The sequence below is a fragment of the Rhinoderma darwinii genome, chromosome 8 (genome assembly GCF_050947455.1).
Source record: "Rhinoderma darwinii isolate aRhiDar2 chromosome 8, aRhiDar2.hap1, whole genome shotgun sequence".
Lineage (NCBI taxonomy): Eukaryota > Metazoa > Chordata > Amphibia > Anura > Rhinodermatidae > Rhinoderma > Rhinoderma darwinii.
In genome coordinates this window covers 115805340-115828623 of record NC_134694.1, presented here as the reverse complement: position 1 = coordinate 115828623, position 23284 = coordinate 115805340, and the positions used below count along the sequence as shown (strand labels likewise).

The 23284-nt window shown below is 45.5% G+C and overlaps 3 protein-coding genes across 3 annotated transcripts in view; 1 reads left to right on the top strand and 2 right to left on the bottom strand.

Moving 5' to 3' along the window:
- Positions 1 to 485: 485 nt before the first annotated feature.
- Positions 486 to 5889, bottom strand: RPS5 (ribosomal protein S5). The gene is made up of 6 exons (XM_075836549.1): positions 5784 to 5889; positions 4160 to 4265; positions 3716 to 3925; positions 1139 to 1267; positions 693 to 791; positions 486 to 604 (listed from the first exon to the last, which is right to left on the bottom strand). The coding sequence occupies exons 2-6, from the start codon at positions 4262 to 4264 to the stop codon at positions 536 to 538; spliced, it is 612 nt and encodes a 203-aa protein (XP_075692664.1). The 5' UTR covers position 4265; positions 5784 to 5889; the 3' UTR covers positions 486 to 535.
- A 254-nt stretch (positions 5890 to 6143) lies between these two features.
- The window catches only part of LOC142660065 (olfactory receptor 6F1-like), a 60796-nt gene continuing 43655 nt past the window's right edge, over positions 6144 to 23284 (top strand). Inside the window, exons 1-2 of the mRNA XM_075836713.1 lie at positions 6144 to 6225; positions 9859 to 10047. The gene's annotated coding sequence lies outside the window, so the exon portion shown is untranslated. The remainder of the gene's footprint in view (positions 6226 to 9858; positions 10048 to 23284) is intronic.
- TEKTL1 (tektin like 1) lies at positions 9594 to 22217 on the bottom strand. The gene is made up of 8 exons (XM_075836551.1): positions 22122 to 22217; positions 17513 to 17943; positions 14029 to 14133; positions 13621 to 13765; positions 13368 to 13522; positions 12199 to 12294; positions 11480 to 11593; positions 9594 to 10035 (listed from the first exon to the last, which is right to left on the bottom strand). Exons 2-8 carry the CDS (start codon positions 17924 to 17926, stop codon positions 9853 to 9855), a joined length of 1212 nt encoding a protein of 403 aa, XP_075692666.1. The 5' UTR covers positions 17927 to 17943; positions 22122 to 22217; the 3' UTR covers positions 9594 to 9852.

The window sequence follows — 23284 nt, the reverse complement described above, 5'->3', positions numbered from 1 at the left end:
CCAAAGTGGGCACCACCTCTTGTAGAGCAATGCAGCAGTGTTAAGCCCCATTCACACAGGATGTATTAGACGTGTATTTTGGAGTTAAGTGTTGAAATACGCGTCAAAACACTTTAGGCTTCCCATTCAAATCAATGGGAGAGCGCCGGTTCGTACATACAGTGCATTTTTTTACGCAATCAGATTTAAAAACCCGCATTGCATAAAAAAAGCGGCAGGTCAACTCTTTGGCAAGTGAAACAAAGCAAATGTTCCCAGTCAATTGGAGTCCAAATTACATGGGAAAAAAAAAAAAACAGACAGTATTTTAGAAAGCACTTTCCAGAAACACTAGTGTATGAGACACAATTACATGTTGTGTTTTTTGAGTGCCGTGTGAACATGGCCTTAAGAAGCCAGCAGGGTCTCCAAGAAACCTGCTCATCCCGTGTAACGCTGCGATGCCTCCGTCCTTCACATAAAGCAATTACAAGGACACAAAAGGGTCAGAAATATTGTTTTTATTTGATGTGAAACATGAGCGGAGGACGACGACTTAACGGTTGGATTTGGCGACTCTCTCCAGTTCATCTTTCTTCTTGATGGCGTAGGAGTTAGAGGAGCCCTAGGAGGAGAAAACAAGAGTCAAGGTCATTGCCCACATGTACGTGAGGAGCATGGCGTGCGTTCACACATATAATGGCGGCACTCACCTTGGCTGCATTGATGAGTTCATCAGCCACACATTCTGCAATAGTCTTAATGTTCCTGAAGGCGGCTTCACGAGCACCGGTGCAGAGGAGCCAGATGGCCTGGAAGAGGAGCAGAGCTGAGTCAGTGTGGGGTTCGTTACAATAGTATGAGCGACCTTACAGCGCCGGACAAACTTTATTAAAAGGAACAGAAATCTTTGTCTAATGTGGGAAATGTCACTAAATCTGAAGCGTCGAATAGAAATCAGATACGCCGCAATTTACCCATCTGCTCCGATAATTGGACTCGGACGCATGGACACCATAGGACCTCAACCCCTTTGTTCTTGTGATCTGTGAGGGTCCGGCCGTCAAGACCACCATTATCCTAATGATATACAGTCACTTCCAAAAATCGGAATACCACTTTAAGGTACAACCCTGCTCATCAATCCCATCTCCAGTACCTGGTTGACTCTTCGGAGAGGGGACACGTCCACAGCCTGTCTCCTCACTGTTCCGGCTCTACCGATACGGGTGGAGTCTTCACGGGGACCGCTGTTGATGATGGCATTCACCAACACTTGCAGAGGGTTCTAGTAAAGAGAAATTGGGGAGGGGGTAGTGTTAGTACAGGTTCAGTCAGGACTACATCTACCATCACCAAATCTTCACATTATGGGAATTAGACTTATGTATTCAGATGTCCAACCTGACCCATGAGGAGGCACAACAACGAGCCAACAGCTGCCAATGCTAAATCACTAAATATCTGCTGGTTCTAGACGGTCAAAGCCGGACACCGAGCATTACAAAGAATGTAAAGGGGAGGCCTCATTCACACCTGTATATCCCAGATAGAAACAAGCTCGGAATACAAAGCCAGTTTTATTCTAAGAAGCTTTTCACATTTCCGTATGGAAAGGTTTTACACTCATTCAATGCTCCGCATGCTCCATCAGATGCCGTATAACACGGAGCTAAAAGCTGCACAATATGTAGGTGTGAATGAGGCCTTATGATGGCCATACACATACGAAGCTCGGCCGAACCAACCGGTTTCGTGGGATCGGCAACAAACTACTGTACGGACACGGATGGATTATAAGTCGTCGTGTATGGATTAGGGTTGTCACAATACCAGAATTTGGGACTTCGATACCGATACTTAAGAGTAATATTGCAATTCGCGATACCAAAACAATAAAAAAAAAAACACAAAAACGTCCTTCCGTTTTCCAATGTGAGGCACGAGGTGTTATCAATTTTGAACCTCCTTGTGATTCACATTAATTGTAATTAACCCCATCATGTACCTCACACATTAACTCAACGTTGCCCATTACGACTGAGCGAGGTACTTTGGGTTAATGTGCGAGGTACATGATGGGGTTAATTACAATTAATGTGAGGCACAGAGGTACTAAATTCATCACACCACGTGCCTCACAATCATTTCCCTCACATAACGGCAACTAATGTGGATCACGTTAACCCCAATGTTCCTCAAGGCTGGCCGCCAAAAATACTAGTGCCTTTATTTCAAGCCTTTGCTCTGCTTTAACTCATACCTGCCTGGGGCGGGTCTGTCACTAGACTAGTGGCACATCATCAGGAACTGTCAGGCCTGTGCCGCTTGCAACATTCCCCTCAGTCCTTCTCACAAACTCAGATCAGCATTGGTGGCAGTAGAGAAAGGAGGAGGAGCGTTCCTCCCTCCTGTGAAGCGGCCGGCACTGACGACGAGCGGGGGCTGTCACTGAAGAAAACATCGCGGGCGCTGTAAATTGCGCACGCCACGTCCTCTTCGTTTATTTTAATACTAAGCTGTGCGGCTGCACTGCTTAGTTTCAAAATGCAGAAATTGACGGTATTGGACCGCTTGCCTCCGCACAGCATCAATATGGTACTGAAATTTCAATGCATCGTGAATCCCTAGTATGGTCGCACTGCCCCTTTATCACAATATGGCTTCTTGTTCTGTTGCAAATCAAAGGGACTGTTACCGATCACATCTACATTCATAACTTAGATCTGATCGATAACAGGTGGATCCTGACCCGCTGACACTGGTCCCATCAGTCCCGCTGACCTGACCGATTCAGGTTTCTGCGCTAGATACAGCTGCAAACTACAGGATACAAAGCAGCAGTATCTGAAAAAGTAAACATTTTTAATAAAAAGTTGCAAACAGATTATTTATTTATTTTTAAATAAAAATGTATATTTCAAAGTTGTACATAGCCTTTAATATCAGTGGGGTCCCAGTGTTGGGGCACCCAGCGATCAGAAAACGATCAGCTATTCCGTGGATGAGTAATATTTTTATTCTAGTAGAACCCCTATAAAATGTAGTAAATGCAACGATCCCCAGGAGTTCCACAATATGTACAAATGATAGCGCCTCTACCGCATTTTTTTTTATTTTTGGCACAGCTATTGTGTTAGTCATGTAATGTCATTTCCCACTGCTGGACGGAGACTATGCTGCCAGTGACCCCAGCGATCGTCCTGCACTGCACAGCGTGTAGATGGTTCCCCTGCTCTATGATTTTGTGTCAGCAAATCCTACCAGTGGATGAGCCGCACAGGAAGAAAATCAGCGCCGGCTCATGGTTGTGCATCAACGGTTTTCCGGCTACAAGCTCCAGGGGCCAACAGAGAAAGTAAAACTGTGATACACGACTGATATTTGGGCTGAATCCATGACAGATCTGCTCATATCAGAGACCTGCGCACACAGCAGAGCCCTGGATACCATTCCCTTTATGAGCAGAGGAAATATAGATTGTGCAGCCACCTCTGCCAGCAGAATGCAGGCCACCATAAAACAGCCTGGCTCTGCAGGGAAGGCACAATCAATGACTCCCCTGCCGGGTTGTTGTCGGTCATACTCAGGAGAATATAAGATGCTGAACGTACAGTTCACGGATAAAAGTATCTTCTCCGGGGATTCACAGGAGACCCTACATCTAAAACCTGCACAGCGAAAACACCCAAATATTCTGTGCTCTAACGAGTTACTGTATAACCCTCCCTCTCACCTCCCCGGTCAGCAGGTGAATGATCTCGAAGGCGTGCTTCACAATCCTGACGGTCATCAGTTTCTTGCCATTGTTCCTTCCGTGCATCATGAGGGAGTTTGTAAGACGCTCCACAATAGGACACTGGGCCTTGCGGAAACGCTTAGCGGCATAGCGCCCTCCGCTGTGAGGCAGGAACTTGGCGTACTTCTCCTTCACAGCAATGTAATCCTGAAAGAAACACCGGAAGATTAAATAGAGGCAGAAGACACAATCACAGCCTGTAGATGTGGAGCATTACACTAGGAGCAGTCAAACAATCCCCTTAATAAAAAAAACGGCAAAACCTCTTTCATACGCTCTACTTGGGCCAATAGAGGTAGTACAGGGGGCAGTCAGAACCAGTTACTTATCTCCACAATTGAGCAGGGACCCCCTATCCCCCCCCCCGCCTCACTGTCTTACCTGCAGGGAGATGTCGCTGATCTGAACGTCATCTGTGCTCCATTTCCCAAACAGCTTAATTTCAGGGGTCTCGGCCCCGACAGGAGCGGCTTCCCAATCTGCCATTCTGTAAACGAGAGGAGGTGGTTACATATAAATATATATAGTCACATACACCATTACCGCCGATTAACACAAACATTAAAGGGGCTCTGCCCTTAACAGTAGAACTACTGAACGTATGTACAGCTCCGGCAGGCGGGGGCTACACACATCCAGCCCGCAGGAGCCATACATCAGTGTCCTGTATGGACGGGATCATGTAGGGACAACTTACTATAGACATTAGGAGGAAGATTTTGAAATTAATCGAAAATAATCTTAAACCTTATGTATTCCACCTGTACAGAAGTGACGAGGGATGCGGTAGGCGCATATATATGATATAATACACAGGATATACAATGTCCGCTTGCAGCTGATGGTCAGTACATGAGGGGGGGAGGGGAATGTAAACACGTCGGAAGCCTCAATGTCTCTCCCAGAGAAGCGATTTAAGAGTAACGTCAAGTGGTCTCCAGTATAGTTTCCATTTATCTCCGCACATGAATGAGTAAAGGCCCCGCCGTCCATCAGTTACAACAGCCACAAACCTTCTGCTGACCAACTATGTCCCGCCATGCGGAGCGCCAGCGATCAGCTGATACCTGGGGAAGCGGCCGATGAGTTTATTTTCAGACTTCAATGAGCGAGTCTGGTCCGTAAAAGCTGAAACCACGCAGACAAGAAATACATGTGTGAAGGGCCTGTAGACATCTCTGCTGGAGGCTCCGTTACAGATACGACCTAAAGTACTGGAAACAGCGCAGCATGCGGCACTATTGTTTCCTGTAAACCGACGGAACCCATTAAGGTTAAGGAGTTCTGTCATGCGCTGATTGTATCCGTCATGCAACAGAATGGCGCTTTTGGTATTTTCGTTGCATTGCTACTGACTGAGCAGAGCAGCAGAAACACATGTGAACAGGCACGAAGTACAGCGCTCGGCTATCCTAGCGGCGCCATAGATAATGGAGCAGCAGGTCACACGGATGACCTGCCGCTCCATTCAGTTAGAGGAACGGGACCACCGCTCTTGTGATCTGCGTGGGTCCATGCGGTCAGACCCCCACCGATCAGCACATTATTAGTCGTTACAATGTATCAGTCTGAAGTCGTTTTCTTCCGGATCGGTTTTTACAATCCACACTCCATGGAATAATCCTTCATATAGCGGCATCTCTGATCATGTGACGCTCCTGACACAACGTGATCACAAATACCTGAACACTTTACGTCTGGGACTGCTGGGCCACATAGTGCATAAATAGCTTTATACATTCACACTATGGGCGAGGTTTATTCATGTATGAGCTGTATACGTCACATTACATAGTGGGGTACATATATGTTACACATGTGCAAGCTCAACCGAGCAGAATGTGTGGCCGTGGACCGGACTCATGTCAGCTCCTTGGGGGTTAACATGACAGATTTTAATGCCTCAGCCAACCCCATGTGTTTCGACCAATTCCCGCAAGGACGCCCGACCTCCCCCGCACAAGATCACCCGCCAACAGCGACAATTCCTCCCGATATCACTCACGTGTGTGCTCGGCTATGTCCTAACCGGTCGGCGCTCGGAGCGGAAAGAGGCCGGGGCGGGGTCTCCGACACAGATATACAGGGGCCCACACTTCCGCTTAGGCCTGAAACGCTACTTCTGCCCTCATCTCAGATGAACGCGCAAGTCGTTTAAACGATAGACGCAGAAACAAAGGCGCCATCTTTACTGAGGGCAACCTCGGAAACGTCACTTCCGGCCACCATTGACTAAAAGGGCCAGGTGAGTTTGGGGGCATGCGCTCAATGGGAAAGCGCCATCTTAAGTGCTGGCAAAACGGCGTGGATTTCTGTAGAGCTTCTGACACGTGACGTGAGCCATCTTGACTCCACCATGAATCAACTTTATTGATGCCCTGCAGCTGTGAACACTGACACGTTACGTCTCCCTATAGTTGTTGTTTAGTAGTTGTGCAATTTATATGGTCAGTCCCTAGTCTTTTCCTGGTTTATCTGTTTTAATTCTGATTTATTAACAAAGGACATGGAGTGTTGTCATGGGGACACAGTATTAGAGGCTAGGCCCATAAGGTTGTCCTGTTTTCTACTACATATTCAAATAAGTCTCCATAACAAGTTGTCTCACTTTGTAAATGTTTTGTATTACGTATCTTGAGTTACAGCCTGTACTATAATCCAGAGCTGAATTCCTAATTCTGCTGGCTTCAGAACAGTATTCCCTGCTTGTTTCACATATACATAGAGCGTGCTCCGGTTATTTGCATTTTCTGATCTCTTGTCTTTTCACCAGGCTCTGTACCGTAATCTGATGTAGGAAAAAGTAAGTGTTGTCATGGAGACGCATAACATTCTGTACAAAGTACTTGCCGGAGTCCAGGCGGAGAATGAACGGAGAGGTGGTCGCACAAGTGCGCAGCTCTCACCATTGATTCCTGAAGGGTTGCGGAAACGAGGATATGCCATAAATGTCTGTAGGAATAACACTTTAAAGTGTAGCTAAACGTTTTCAGGTCAGAAGTTTGGATTGGTGGGGGTCCGAGCACTGAGACCTCCACCAATCTCTATAACGAAGCAGCTGAATGTCTCGTGTGAGCGCTGGGCCGCTTCGTGTCTGTTCGGTTTTTTCCGGAAAGCCGATGTATCGGAGTACAGGCTCATAGACTTTCTATTGACTCCGTACACTGACACATTTATTTCTGGAAAAAGCCGAACAGACACGAAGCAGCTGAGCGCTCACGCGAGTATTTCTGCCGCTTCGTTTTAGCGATCGGTGGGGGTCTCAGTGCTCGGACCCCCACCAATCTAATCTTCTGACATGTCAGAAGTTTGTCAAACGTTTAGCTACACTTTAAGGCTGTGTTCACACATGGTTTCTGGCAGCAATGCGTGTGACTGGAGTATTACATGCATTGGAAAAAATCTGCGGTTTTTATATTCCGCTGCGTGCTCATTATTGACGTGGATTCTCCACTGAAAAGCTGCGGATTGGCTGCAATGGAACTAATATGCGTGCAGATCAACACGTCAGTCCGCAGCAGAAATTCAAGTTTTAGCTGCAAATTATCCTCAAAATTTACGGCAGAGTTTTTCTAGCAGAAATCCTCACTATGTGAACATAGTCTTAGGCCGGGCTCACACGGCTCAGATTTGTTGAATGCAAATCCGCTGTGGGGTTTTTTAGAAAATCTGTGGCTGAAACTTTGATTTCTGCCACGAATTGGCCACCGGATCTGCTAAGGGATAAGACTTATTGTACTTCAATGTAATCGAATCCACGGCAGGCATTGAAGATATTTTCCTGGGTGTGTGAATGGGGTGTAAAATACTCATAAAGTTCTCAAAGTCTAATGATGTCGTTACATTTCATGTCGCACTTCTTTATTGTCCAGGTCTCGCGTCCAACCACAGAGAATATCGCATTCTGGACATCACGGTTGTGTTTATAGAAATATCATCATCCTTGAAGATCTTTTCTGGAGGCTAAAAGATCCTAAGGATTAAAGTGTAACTAAACTTTCAGAAAACTTCTGACACGTAATAGAGACATGTCAGAAGTTTTGATCGGTGGGGGTCTAAGCACTGAGACCCCCACCAATCCCTAAAACAAAGCGGCAGAAGCACTCGAGTGATCACTGAGCCGCTTGGTTTCTGAACGGCTGTTCTCGGAAAGAATATGTAATGTTGTACAGACTCAATAAGAAAGTCTATGGGCCTGTACACCATTACATCGACTTTCCGAGAACAGCCGTTCAGAAACCAAGCGGCTCAGTGATCACTCGAGTGCTTCTGCCGCTTTGTTTTAGGGATTGGTGGGGGTCTCAGTGCTTAGACCCCCACCGATCAAAACTTCTGACATGTCTCTATTACGTGTCAGAAGTTTTCTGAAAGTTTAGTTACACTTTAATCCTTAGGATCTTTTAGCCTCCAGAAAAGATCTTCAAGGATGATGCTATTTCTATAAACACAACCGTGATGTCCAGAATGCGATATTCTCTGTGGTTGGACGCGAGACCTGGACAATAAAGAAGTGCGACATGAAATGTAACGACATCATTAGACTTTGAGAACTTTATGAGTATTTTACACCCCATTCACACACCCAGGAAAATATCTTCAATGCCTGTCGTGGATTCGATTACATTGAAGTACAATAAGTCTTATCCCTTAGCAGATCCGGTGGCCAATTCGTGGCAGAAATCAAAGTTTCAGCCGCAGATTTTCTAACCCACAGCGGATTTGCATTCAACAAATCTGAGCCGTGTGAGCCCGGCCTAAGACTATGTCCACATAGTGAGGATTTCTGCTAGAAAAACTCTGACGTAAATTTTGAGGATAAGGCTATGTTCACACGTCTTAACAAATTCCGTCTGAAATTACGGAGCTGTTTTCAGGCGAAAACAGCTCCTGATTTTCAGACGTTTTTGCAAGTACTCGCGTTTTTCGTGGCGTCCATTATGGACGTTATTGGAGCTGTTTTTCAATTGAGTCAATGAAAAACGGCTCCAAAAACGTCCCAAGAAGTGACATGTACATCTTTGACGCGGGCATCTTTTTACGTGCCGTCTTTTGACAGCAACGCATAAAATTACACCTCGTCTGAACAGAACATCGTAAGACCCATTGCAAGCAATGGGCAGATGTTTGTAGGCGTAATTGAGCCGTCTTTTCAGGCGTAATTCGAGGCGTAAAACGCCCGAATTACGTCTGAAAATAAGCCGTGTAAACATACCCTAATTGTTTTAGCGATCGGTGGGGGTCTAGTGCTCGGAACCCCACCGATCAAAACTTCTGACCTGTCACTATGACCGTTTTCTGAAAGTTTAGTTACCCTTTAATCCTTCCTCTTCTGGGAGCCTGTCTACAAGATATTTCCCTTATTGCTAGATTCTGCGTTATTAAGGCCGCTTGCACATCATATTCGGCGATCTGTTCTCCCATCTGTGGACTGCGGCAGAGGAAACAACCCCTAATATTTTCTTAAGTAACGTCTCCCCTCTCCTTTATACTGCAAATCTCCTTTTGATCGAAAAAAAAAAAACGTACGGGAGAACAGATCTCCAATATTATATTGTGTGAGAACACACAGAAACATAAAACACCCCTTTTTCTACGCTCTATAAGTCATAAAGGGGCAGTCCCTGCTATTAGCCAGTGCGGAGAGCCACTGCAGAGACCGGACTTCTCAACAACATGTATTTTATTTGATGTAATACCACATTTCACCTTCAGTGGCCGCTGCTTCCCCCAGCGATCACCGCTGATTGCTGGCCTGGGGATTTCAGCTTCCTCAGCTGATCGCCATAGAGATTTCTTTAGAGAAAGGTTGTCCAGATGAAAACTATGCATGTTATTAGGTCATTTATATCTTTTTAATGTATTGAGGGTGACCATTGATCATTTTGTATATGACAAGCACAGAGCAATGATTTTCGTTGAGCTTACTGTCTAAACAGTTCCGTTGTTTGCCTTCTATTATTTTCCAAAACCTTTCACTCCTTATTCACTGTGTGCACCAATGAACTCATACTCTTCTACAACCTGCAATATTATTGACTATTCTTTAATTTTTTTTGTTTCCCACATTGCTCGTCTCATAGGCACAGCCTCTCTCTCCGGCCCTTGGCGCTCCTCAGCCGCAGTCTCGCGGCCGCTCGGTCAATACTCTCTCCCCGTAGCTTGTTCTCCTGATCGTCCTTTAATTTGAACTGTGTGCGATGTAGGAGGCCGATTCTTTCACGGGTCTCACTGAGAGACTTCTGCAAGGACACGGTGCCCTGTGAAAAGAGGTAAACGAGGGCTGAATGTCATTAAAGTGATCGGGGGGCAGTAGAAGGCCGGATGTCGTCTGGTGTAGAGATAAATTCCCATATAGTGTAAAGCCGGTCATACGTGTTAGATAATTGTCCTGCAGAACGTGTGTTTTGGTCAATAATTAACACCCCACGTTTGGTATGGTTCATTTTTACAGGGGCACCGTCCATATTAGCAGGACATATTCTGTGTCGAAAATTAAAGGGGTTCTCCGGGGCTTTTATATTGATCCTAGCCTTAGGATAGGTCATGAGTATAAGATCGGTGGTGTTTTGACTCTCGCAACCCCCACTGATCAGCCGACTACAGGGACCCCTTTAATGTTTACCAGCGCCGTACACATCTGTACGATTGCAGCTCAGTCCCATTTACTTAAATTGGACCAGAACTACCCGTGCCAGGCAGAGCCGCTACGAAAGTTTATGGCGCTGTGCATGTAAACTGTGGAGCTGTTGCAACGAACGTCGCCACCCCATCAATCAGCTGATCGATGAGGGCGCCGGTAGCTGGGCCACCGCCAATTTTATATTGATAATCTATCTTTTGGATAGACCATCAGTATAGAAGTGTCGGAGGACCCCTTTAAGGGGTTTTCTTTTTTTTTTTTGTAGAGAGGATCTGTCAGTTCACCTGACATGTCTGTTTAAGTAAATAATTGTATACTTGTGAAATAACAATGCTGACAAATATTTTTTTACAACATTATGTTGTGCCGTTCCTCTGTTATTCCTCCTGTAAATAAATTGACAACTTGGCGTTACCATTCCTCTTGTCAGTAGGGTTTGACCCTACACAATTTAACACTGTCCGCACTGATTGGGCAGTGGCAGAGTGTGTAGGGTCACGCCTCTTTGACAAGAGGAATGGGAGCACCCAGTTGTTACTTTATCTATAAATTTCCTGGAGGAATAACAGAGGAATGGCACAATGCAGAGTTCTAAGAATAGATGCTCTAGAATTGTTATTTCATGAGGAATACAAGTATTTACTAAGACAGACATGTCAGGAGAGGGGACAGATCCTCTTAATCATTGTATAATGCAGGGCTCGACTAATCCTGAGAGCCGGACGATGTCCTAACTTTTTAGGTTGTTTTCCGTTCATGTCTATGTGGTATAATTTGTGCCTAATATCAACAGTAATTTATTTGTCCACCCGTGGTGTTCTGCAACTTTCTGATTAATTTTGTGTGCTAATTTCTCATATTTTTCAAGATCTATGTTTGCTGTCAGGGAATGGGAACATCCATTGTTTACATGCACAGCTGAAAACACATCCTGAGTAGGTCCGACTGACACAGGTATATGGCTTGTTACAGTATATTAGATCTCTCTCTTGTAGCGAGCTCTGCAGCTGTCGGTCAGATATGATCAGTATGAGTGGAAGGACTAATGTATCATACTGTACCTGTGAGATGAGCGTGCTCTCTGGGAGCTGGGTTCCTGGATGCCTCTGAAGAATTCTTACTAATGGGCGATCTAAACGTTCTCGTACGGAGAGATCCAGGCTGGAGACCGGGCCCTAATGACGTGGACAAAAAGTTGCAATTTAGTCACAATCTCCTCCAATCTTCGCTCATCAAGAACAAGCACGCTCGCTATTTCTGACACCCCTATAGACCATAATGAAGAGTGCCAGACACTCTTCAGGCTTCTTTCTCCAAATATATTCCTCTGCTGGAAACCAACAACTGGGGACAAGTAGCTACGTAACCACCGATCGGACTGACTTCTGTGGAAAAGTGTAGTGGGCATGCTCTGTGACGTGTGCAGAGGTCACTGTGCAGGGAGGGGGAGGAGGAACCTTTTTCATCACCTATCGTCAATGGTGGATCTTGTGTTATCTGCCTCCAGCTTTATAACAGATTTTCAATTCATTAAAATCCGGCCCTCTGATAATAATTAGAGGACTGCTGACCCTGCCCCAGTCTACACAGCGCAAGCTGAATAGTAACCGGAAGTGTCAGCTTAGTGTCCAGTGTGAAAACGGCAATATTTAAATTTTTTAAATATAAATAATATAAAATTCAACAAATAATGTTTAAAATACCCAAAACTTTAAACAATACGTCATTTTCTGCAATACATGGCGTCCCTTTAACATGATGGATTAGGCGGTATACTTACCAATTGTAGCTGGTAACTGGCTTCCACCTCATCGTGAATCCTCTGCTGCCTTTGGATCATATTCTTCACGTCTCCAGAAGTCTGTGTTATGTCCTCCTACAATACATGACCAAGAACATGTATAACGGCCGGGGTCTGCGTCTATCCTTGCGTCTGCTCTATTGTATGTACATGAAATGTGAGATGTCTATATATAGGTTACATCCATCATGTATTGACTGAAGGCCCTTTTACACCGACCGATGCAGCGAGTGCCGATCAATGAGACATCGTTGATCGGCGCTCGTTTGCTCCTGTCACACGGAGCTATGGATGGGGACGAGCGGTCGTTACTCCGATCGCTCGTCCCCATACATTATTATCATGTCGGCAGCGCGTCTCTCTGTTTACTCAAGGAGATGCGCTGCCGACAACCATAATATTTCACTTTTTTAAAACGATGCGACCAGCAGATGATTGGGCGTTTGCTCGTCCATCTGCTGATCGCTGCCCCGTTTACACAGGAAAATTATCGTCAATGAGCGTTATATGAAAGCTCTTCTGCCCGATAATCGGCCCGTGTAAAACCCCCTTGACTCTATTTATTACAGGGGCAAACGCAGGAATTTTTCAAGTGCTTTGGTACCACCACCACTCCACCATTATACTCACTTTGTCAGCTGTTTACATGAACTACATCACACATTATCATAGGGTGGTTTAGGGGTTAGTGATAGTATTTCTGTAATATTCCTGGTGGTTTAGTGGTTAATACCTAATATCTCTGGTGGTCTTGAGGTGGTGAAGGTGATATTGATATCTATTATACATGTTGGTCTAGGGTGGTTGGGGGTTAATATCTAAAAATCCTTGGACTTCCAGACATAACCCTTAATGTTCCTGGTGGTTTGGGATGGTTAAGGGGTTCAGCAGGGTGGTCTACAGCCTCCATGGTCTGTTGACTGCTCCCCATCTGTGAAACATTTTTGTATTGGTGATCACATAGACACCATAGTTGTGGTCACCAGTAGTTATTCTGTGCAGCTCAGAGTATCATGGATGGGAAAGATGGTGCCTGGCCATTGCATAAAATAGGACAAGCACGGAAATGGTAAGTAGAAGGGTCAGAAGTGATCTAGCTTCATACTTGTATGGCGGGTAATGGTTCATTTTACCGCCGATCATGTTACCCAGATGCGGGCGCTCTCCTCCGCCTTCTTGCACAGTCCTTGGGTCACACTCTCTTTCAGTTCTCTGCGGTCCTCCGGTTTATGCCAGTTAGGGGGTTGCGTGTTTCGGAATTTTTTACACGTGACGAGTGCACTGCCGATAGCCACCTGACAATCTTTACACGGACAATAGAGAGGAAAGATCCATTAAGACATAAAGGCAACTGAGGAAACATAAATTGATTGGTTTTCTATTCAATGTGCCTCCTGGTACCTGTGTTTCCAGGACCGAGAAGCTTGCTGCCACCAGCTGGGTCTTGAGAAAGGTGTCGGGATCGGGCATTTTCACTGATAAGGTCCAAGACTCGTCCCTTTTCTTTACAAAACTCTAAGCGCTTCTGGCGGTGAGAATCGAGAACCTGCAAGACCACAAGAAAATGGAGGCACATGCAAGACGCGCAAACAAGATGAGAACTGTGCAATACAAAACTATGTTGTATTGCAAACAGAGATGAGACTTGAAACTTCTGAGTCGATATACAAAGACTATTCTACCGAAATACCAAGAAGCAAGAATTAGCGACCGTCCATTAAAATCAAGAAGGAACGAATAGTCAGCATATGATGGAAGTGGACAGCAAGTAAGGAAATCCTACGGAGAGCATGTCCCATATATAGTGACCTGGAGCTGCCTTGAGATTTCATGTAGCTGATGCTCCGAATGTCTCTTCAGGTCATGAAGTCCTTTCTTCTCGTCTTGTAGAAGAGTATCAACTTTATCAGGATACTGAAAGAAAAGAAGCATTAGTAAATAAAGCTACAGGACTACAGCAAGATGGCGGCCACATCTACGAAGCCAGGATCTGTTTCATACGTCCTATAGTTCATGTGTGACTCGTTTTACTGCATTGTGCCTCACATGGTCCTACGGATCCCAGGCATTCCATTTATGTTGGATGGATGGATACTGGATGGCCAAAAGCATATGGACACCTGAACTTCACACCTATATATACTTGTACGTCTTATTCCAACCATGGAAGATTTTGGACAATTATTGCAGGGATCCGTATCTGTTCATCCATAAGAGCACGATGCTGAGTTCACACTGCAAAATCTTAATGTCTAGCTTTGATGTTGCCATTGGCATACAGTACCTCATGTTACACATATGCTTCCATTATAAAAAATTTATTCTGCATGGTATACATTTTCTTGGATGGGGTACCTCTGGACTACGCTATTTAATACATATGTGGGGTCAGTGGGGACCTATGTATGCGTTTGACATATGCGTTGGAAGTTTTCAAGATGCAAATGCGTGAGCGTATAGGGAAAAACAGTATGTGAACAGAGCCTTAGTGAGTTCAGGGGTTCCATATGCTGAAAGCACAGTGGGAGAAAGAATGGCGCAGATGCGCTCCCTAGCGTGATAACGTAATGATAGTTGGTCACTCAGTAGTCGTGTAGGTAATGAGCTCACCTTGTTAGCATTTGGCTGTATGCATTAAGAAGTCTCCCTCAGGAGGGTTTCCAGACCTTCAATGGAAATCCACGATCATCCAGATGGACGTCTCTGTTGGATGGGGCAGAGGACCACCATCAGTTGCTCACATCAGAAGTTTCCGTGCATGGCTCTGTGAGTAATACCTTTGGCGCTGCGACCTGTTGTATACAGGATGGCAACTGATGCATCAAAGAGAAATGGCCAGCATAGATGATAGGTAAGGAATTTATTTGGACAATATAATTAACAACCTCGGACCGAGTTCTTTCTCAGGACAGGCTCAAAACGCGTCAACGTTGTTTATAAATTTATCCAAATAAATTCTTTACCTATCATCTACGCTGGTCATCTCTCTTTGAAACATCAGTTGCCATCCTGGAAACAGGTCGCAGCGCCAAAGGTATTACTCGCGGAGCCATGCACAGACGTCCATCTGGATGATCGTGGATTCCCATTGAAGGTCTGGAAACCCTCCTGAGGGAGACTTCTTACAGGCTATGGAAACCTGTGAAGACTTTTTTTTTAAAAATTAAAATAACTTAGATGTGATCGATAACAGCTGGATCTTGCGTGTCAGGGACACGCATGACCCACTGTGACCGAAACCGTCAGTGCCGCTGACCTGACGGATTCAGGTTTCAACACAAGATACAGCTTCTATGTTACCAGGATGCATAGAAGCTGTATTTCAAAAACGATTTTTTTTTTTTAATACTTGGCACCATGGACCGGGTGATCCGAGTACCTGGCCACATACTGGTCGCACCCCTCTGCGGAAAATAACTTTACAGAGTGTTGTATCTTATATTACAACCCAAAAAGATGAGAACAAACTCCTCTATTTCTACACCTTTCCTATTCTCCATTGATAATACACTACTGCGCCTCTTCTCTCCCATCTCCACCTCGGTCTCCCCCGGAGGTCTATCCTTCATCTAGGTCCGCACCTCCCCATATTACTGAGGTCAGGCACTGATGTTTGTCTTTCTTACAGTAATACAGTCAACTGTTTTTGCTGTATAGAAAAGCATATTCTACCAGATTTTTTATACAGAGGTATCCCGCAAAATAACTGTGAGTTATACTTTTTTTTAAACATGGTAACCTATGTGTTACGTACGGTATGCCATTGTGTGCCTATACAATGGAATATGTCGGAGTCTTCAATCAGAGCCATTCGTCAGGCAATAATCCTGATGTATATGCTTGACAGAAGGCTCCGACGTGATGTGAACAGAGTCTTACTTACCGGTGCGGTGGCATTCTATAATCATGCCATCTGGGAAGTCACTGAGCTCTTCAGTATACCCCATTGTACGGCTAATGTTTGCTAATAAAGCGATTTTCAAGCGGTTTTTCCACTAACGTAGGGGGTGGCATGTCGCTAGGATGTGCCATCTCTTAATAGTATTAATGCATACACCTTAAATGGAATAAAACTGGGGATAATGGAACAAGAGAAGGACCTGGGTATTCGGGTAACAAATAAGCTAAGCAGAGGTACTCAATGTCAAGCAGCAGCTCAAAAGCAAATAGGATTTTAGAGTGTATAAAAAGAGAGATAAAAACCTCTGATTCAAATGTAATATTACCCCACTATAAATCCCTTGTAAGGCCACATCTTGAATATGGAATTCAGTTTTGGGCTCAACATTGTAAAAAGCATATAGGAGAACTGGAGAGGGTTCAAAGGCGGCCGACTTGATTATTAAATGGGATGTGAGGTGTTGCTTATGATGACAGGCTAGAGAAATTGGGATTGTTCAGCTTGGAAAATAGACCTCTTAGAGGTGATATTATTTACATGTATAAGTTTGTGTGTGGTCAATACAGAGAACTAGCACATAATCTGTTCCTTCCAAGGACTCTACAAAGGACCAGGGGACATTCATTGCGAGTTGACGACAGATGTTTCAGACATCAATATAGGAAAGGGTTCTTTACAGTTAGAGTAGTCAAACTATGGAATGCCCGACCCGAAGAGGTAGTGATGGCAGATACTATGTCAGCATTTAAAAAAAGGCTCGATGATTATTTACTGACGAATGGCATTGAGGGTTATTATCAACCAAGCAACGAATGACGGGTAATTTATTGAGAAAGTTGAACTTGATGGACCGGAGTCTTTTTTTCAACCTATGTAACTTGCTGATCGATGGGGTTCCTACTGCCTGGACCCCTATGAACCTTAGAATGAAGAGGATGATTTTCCTTGCACAGTGACGCTCCCGGCCACCCACCCACTCACGACCTACAGCGCAGCCCCGTTCACTTGCATTTCTCCACTCAGTGGGTGGCCGGGAGCGCTGCTGAAAGACCTTCGGCCCCTTTGTTAAACGGATCTGACCTCTGGGACCTCCACCGATCATAACGTTATGGCATATCTTAGTCATATGATAAGAATAGACCTTTAACTATTAGTTAGCGATGGGCTTGTAGAAATAGCAAATCCACTTATTTGGAGGGTCCACATACTTTTGTCCATGTAGTGTGCAGAGAGGGAGATATATATGTTCCTATAATATATGTAAGCAATATAATCCCTGTCTACTTATCTATAGAATAACTCCAACCATAATATTCCACTTAAGCCAGGTAGCGTGTATATAAAACCATCTTTGGCCAGCAGGTGGCATCTAATTACGCAATGGTCGCTCACCCTCTCACTCGTGGGTCTTGTATTACGTAGCTGTGTAGTCTCATTACTTGTGAGGATGTCCCTTCTCGTATTAGCATGAGATCTTTCTAATAGGCCCCTCTGTTTTTGCAGTCTGTGGATATGGTGGTCCGTCTCCCACAAGGCTTGTCTCAGAATGGACATTGAGTTTCGGGTTTCTCTCATGTATCCGCGGGCAAAAGCATTGCATGACTCGATAATAAGGTCTCGGTTGAAGGGCGGAGGTGTAGGCCCATATCCTCTAATATTCTTCATCTGGGTGTTCTCACTCTCTGCTTGGTTATTTACAGTGGGCGGCAGACAAGTCAAGGGGCGTAACCCCCGATCCTGTGCTAGTCGGATGGTCTTATAAGAGGCGTCTCGCCACGTGGCTGATCCCACAGAAGTTACCGCCATGGGGTAGTAAGAAGGTCCTGGATTACAAAAGAAAAATGAACATGTCACAAGAGAGAAACAGTTCATTAAAAATGGGAATTTTAAAACCAAATCAAAGAATTTGACATATTAAAAGACTGTAATTGATAGATCCCTCTTAGACCACCAGTTTACAGGATCCCTACGACACGACTTCTTTAAAGGGTAACTAAACATTTGACAAACTTCTGACATGTCATAGTGACATATCAGAAGTTTTGATTGGTGGGAGTCAGAATACTGAGATCCCACCAATCGCTAAAACGAAGTGAAAGAAGTGTTCGTGTGAGCTTTGAGCTGCTTCGTGTCTGTTCGGCTTTTTCCGGAAATCAATATATCGGGGTACAGGCTCAATAGAAAGTCAATGAGCCCGTACTCAGCTACATCAACTATCCGGAAAAACCGAACAGACGCGAAGCGGCCGAGCGCTCACACTTCTGCCGCTTAGTTTTAGCGATTGGTGGGGGTTTCAGTGCTCGGACTCCCCCAATCAAAACTTATGACCTGTCACTATGACATGTCAGAAGTTTGTCAAACGTTTAGTTACCCTTTAAAGGTGCCATCACACAAAGTGCTTTAATGAAAATGGGCACTTTTTTTGTGGCTTTTTTTCCTGCGTATTTTGCTGTGTTTTTTGTTTGTTTTTTTGCAAAAAACGCTACGGCCAGATGTCAGCTGTAAGTCAATATGGAGATATTTAAAGCACTACAAAGAGTGCAGTTTATTTGCGGTGGTTTTTTTTCTTTTGCCTTGCAGCAAGTTGTTAGTTTGGTGTTTTTTCAGGTAGTTAGTGGCGGTTTTTAACCATAGACCTACATTTGTTTTTTTCCTTGTTTTTTTTTTTTCTTTTTGTCTGATCCAAAACTGCACGTGTCGATATGTCCTGTTTTGGTTTATTTGCCTTTTTTGTGCCATTTTTTTCACAATAAATCATGTGTTGAAAAGAGGAATCTTTGAATCACCTGATCTTAGAATTCGCATGATTTGCAAAATGAAAAACACTACATAAAAAAATGAATGTAAAATCGCAGGTACTAAAACACACTATTTAAAACTAAAAAACATTGGAAAAACAGCAGAAAAACTAAACACCAACAAAAGAGCACAGAAAAAACTATGTGTCCAGGAAGCCTAGACAAACGTCTGTATTTAGTCTGCAGATTCTTGTGAAATATCGTCTAGACTGCAGCATTGCTCCCGTTTGATATGACTTGACCATCCATAGTTACATGCAGGTAGCCGGACTGGGACTTTGCCAAGAGCAAAATGAAACATACTGACACAATGTCACAAGAAGCCGGACACAAAGTAATAAGCTGTATCGACAGATGACATCACAGGAGTCACATAAAGCTCAACCAAAGACCAAAAAAAACAGCCGTAACACCCCAAACAACCAATCCCGTGTTTGGATTATTTGCCAAAATTGCGTATGCGGAATAACAAAGTAAATGTCATTGGTTGATATGGACAACACAGCAGCGTTCTCATACAGCAGAAGTGACGTCACAGATAATCAGAGTCCTCCATATCTAGTCCTATGTGTCAGAGCTTTATTTACTAGAAGTGAGCGGGTTCCTCCATGTGTTATTATTACATCATATAAATAGATTGGGCACCCAATTATAATAAAGTGCGCTGTGCGGAGACTCAAAACAGGAGTTATTACTAAGGCCTCATTCACACGACAGGGTCCGAGTGTCGGCCGGGAAAATCGGCCGTTTTTGGCCGATTTTCCCGGCCGGTTTGCATCCGTTTTGCATCCGTTCCGGGCCAAGTTGCCGTTTTTACCGGTCGATTTGGACCCGATTTGCATCCGTTTTTTTCCCTGTCCGTTTTAAAATCGGATGAATTTCATTTCAATTTGTTGCCACACACAGCCCTTTGTAGATAATGCCACAGCCCCCCTGGTAGGTAATGCCACCCAGCCCCCTGTAGGTGAGGCCACACAGCCCCCTGCAGGCGATGCCACCCTGTCCCCTGCAGGCGATGCCACCCTGTCCCCTGCAGGTAATGCCACCCAGCCCCCTGTAGGTAATGCCATCAAGTCCCCTGTAGGTAATGTCACCAAGTCCCCTGTAGGTAATGCCACCAAGTCCCCTGTAGGTAATGCCACCAAGCCCCCTGTAGGTGATGCCACCAAGCCCCCTGTATGTGATGCCACCAAGCCCCCTGTAGGCGATGCCACACAGCCACCTGTAGGCGATGCCACACAGCCACCTGTAGGCGATGCCACACAGCCCCCTGTAGGCGATGCCACACAGCCCCCTGTAGGCGATGCCACACAGCCCCCTGTAGGCGATGCCACCCTGCCCCCTGTAGGCGATGCCACCCACCCTGCCCCCTGTAGGCGATGCCACCCACCCTGCCCCCTGTAGGTGATGCCACCCACCCTGCCCCCTGTAGGTGATGCCACCCTGCCCCCTGTAGGCAATGCCACCATGCCCCCTGTAGGTGATGCCACCCAGCCCCCTGTAGGTGATGCCACCCACCCTGCCCCCTGTAGGTGATGCCACCCACACTGCCCCCTGTAGGTGATGCCACCCTGCCCCCTGTAGGTGATGCCACCCACCCTGCCCCCTGTAGGTGATGCCACCGACCCTGCCCCATGTAGGTGATGCCACCCTGCCCCCTGTAGGTGATGCCACCCACCCTGCCCCCTGTAGGTGATGCCACCCACACTGCCCCCTGTAGGTGATGCCACCCACACTGCCCCCTGTAGGTGATGCCACACAGTCCCCTGTAGGTTCCACCCATCCCCCCCCCTTCCAGGAGAAGTCACTGACTTCAATGTCCATATATGGACAGTGTAGTCACTGACTTCTCCTGAAGAGGAATTCCCTGCCACAGGTCGAGAATTCCGCTTCAGAAGTGAGTGACGTCACTGTGTCCATATATGGACAGTGTAGTCACTCACTTCTCCTGTAGCGGAATCCCCGGCCATAGAGTCGGGGATTTCGCTGCAGAAGTGAGTCACTACGCTGTGTCCATATATGGACAGTGTAGTCACTCACTTCTCCTGTAGTGGAATCCCCGGCCATAGAGTCGGGGATTCCGCTGCAGAAGTGAGTGACTTCGCTGTGTCCATATATGGACAGTGTAGTCACTCACTTCTCCTGTAGCGGCATCCCCGGCCATAGAGTCGGGGATTCCGCTGCAGAAGTGCGTGACTTCGCTGTGTCCATATATGGACAGTGTAATCACTCACTTCTCCTGTAGTGGAATCCCCGGCCATAGAGTCGGGGATTCCGCTGCAGAAGTGAGTGACTTCGCTGTGTCCATATATGGAGAGTGTAGTCACTCACTTCTCCTGTAGCGGCATCCCCGGCCATAGAGTCGGGGATTCCGCTGCAGAAGTGAGTGACTTCGCTGTGTCCATATATGGACAGTGTAGTCACGCACTTCTCCTGTAGCGGAATCCCCAATCCCCGGCCGGGGATTGGGGATTCCGACTCCTACAGCGAGCAATAAAAGATCCTCCTCCTCACATGCACTCTGCACTGTGAGGAGGAGGAGAGAGAGTGCGCGAGCGACGGTAGACCCGGCCATCACTCGGGACACATTCCGGTGATGGCCGTGTATTACCCGGCCCCATAGACCTCTATGGGAGCCGGGCGGCCGGGCACCCGGCTGAAAATAGAGCATGTCCTATTTTTTGACGGGCGGTTTTCCCGGCCGTCAAAAAATCGGTCGTGTGAATAGCCCCATTAGGGGTCTATTATTCCTAATGCAGCCGGGTGCCGGCCGATTTATGAACGGCCGGCACCCGGCCGGGAATACCTGTCGTGTGAATCCCGCCTAAAAAGTCTCCTCTAGTTATTGGTTATAAGCAGAAATATATAAAAATGGCCAATAATTGCACAATATTATGTCATGGAGCAATGATAGGACAAGCATCGAGCCATGTAGATGCAGAATAACAGGGTCCTCATCACACAAGGTTACCTGAATACATCTATTATACATATAGATAGATAGATAGATAGATGAGAGAAATCACTATTTTTGAGATTTGAGACGACCACCTAATATTACTGATCAGAACGATCTTCTGGAGTGACGATCCTCTCAAAGAAGAGGCAATAAGTCTGTGACAGCTCGGTCTAGATCTGGCTTCTCATGGAGGTGTCTTCTTTTGCAGAATTCCCTGTATATAATATATTACACGTCTTCTTACCTACTTAGGGATAATTTGTTCCTATTCAGTCCTCTGTTTCTCCTGTAGATCGCTCTGATATCTCTTCTCACAATATTGTGTCTCCTCCGCCCTGTTGCTGTCTCTCCCGGCCGGTGTGTGTCTCTCAGGATACAGTTACTATGTACAGTGTCTCATATTCTCTCCCTATTGAGATCACTTTACCACAATGACACAGAATGTCACAGTGTAACAAAACCAGTCCTAATCCAGCTCTGAACATTTCTGTAGTGACATTTACATAAGAAGCTGAGCAGCTGGCATTGTGATGGTAACTACCCTATAAAGTGCCAGTCCCATGTAACGGCTGTAAAAAGTGGTAATCCTGTAGATTAAGTTAAGAATTGGCTTTACTCAGGAGAAGTCAAGGATATTAGCAGGTTTAATATCTAGTACAAATTACATCTTAACTTTAATAGTGCCCCTGAAAACAATAGTGCCAAATAGAGAGTCACCCACACATTAATAGTTCTCTACACAGTAAGGCTATATTTACACGTGTCGGATTTGCCTGTCAAATCCGACACGTATTTACTGCAGAATCCGCGGCAGAAATCCGAGGCTTATCTCAAACTTCTGCCATGGATTTGGTTTAATGTGCGGCGGATCTGCTAGAGGATTGGCCCCATTTAATTCTGAGGACACAAATACTGCCCCCAGGGTGCAGAATCATCGTTTACTCTATGATTAAAGTGGCCCTAAAACAAAAATTCACCCTGCAGGGTCTGCAGCACATGATTGTTCAGATCATCCAATGTGACTATTACCAACGGCCCTGTTCACACTGAGTTTTTTCCAGGCAGAAAAGATCTGCCTCAGAATTCCTTCAGAAATTTTGCGGCAGATTTTAAACTCCGTTTTTTCGTGGCATTTTTCACTTGCCATTTAAGTTAATGCAAGGTCCGTGGGCGAAAAACGCTGAGAAACTAGCACCGCAGGTTTTTGCTGCCTATCACTGATTTCAATAAAAGACATGGCGCTTTTTTTTTCAATTAAAATCAATGGGGGGCGATTTCGGATGTTTTTTGGAGCTAATTGCGATGAGGTTTCCGCATCCGTGTGAACTTACCTTTAGTCCTTCAGGTCAATGATCTCACCAGCCATACGGGTATTTAACACCTCAATGGCCCAGGTATTTTTGGTCT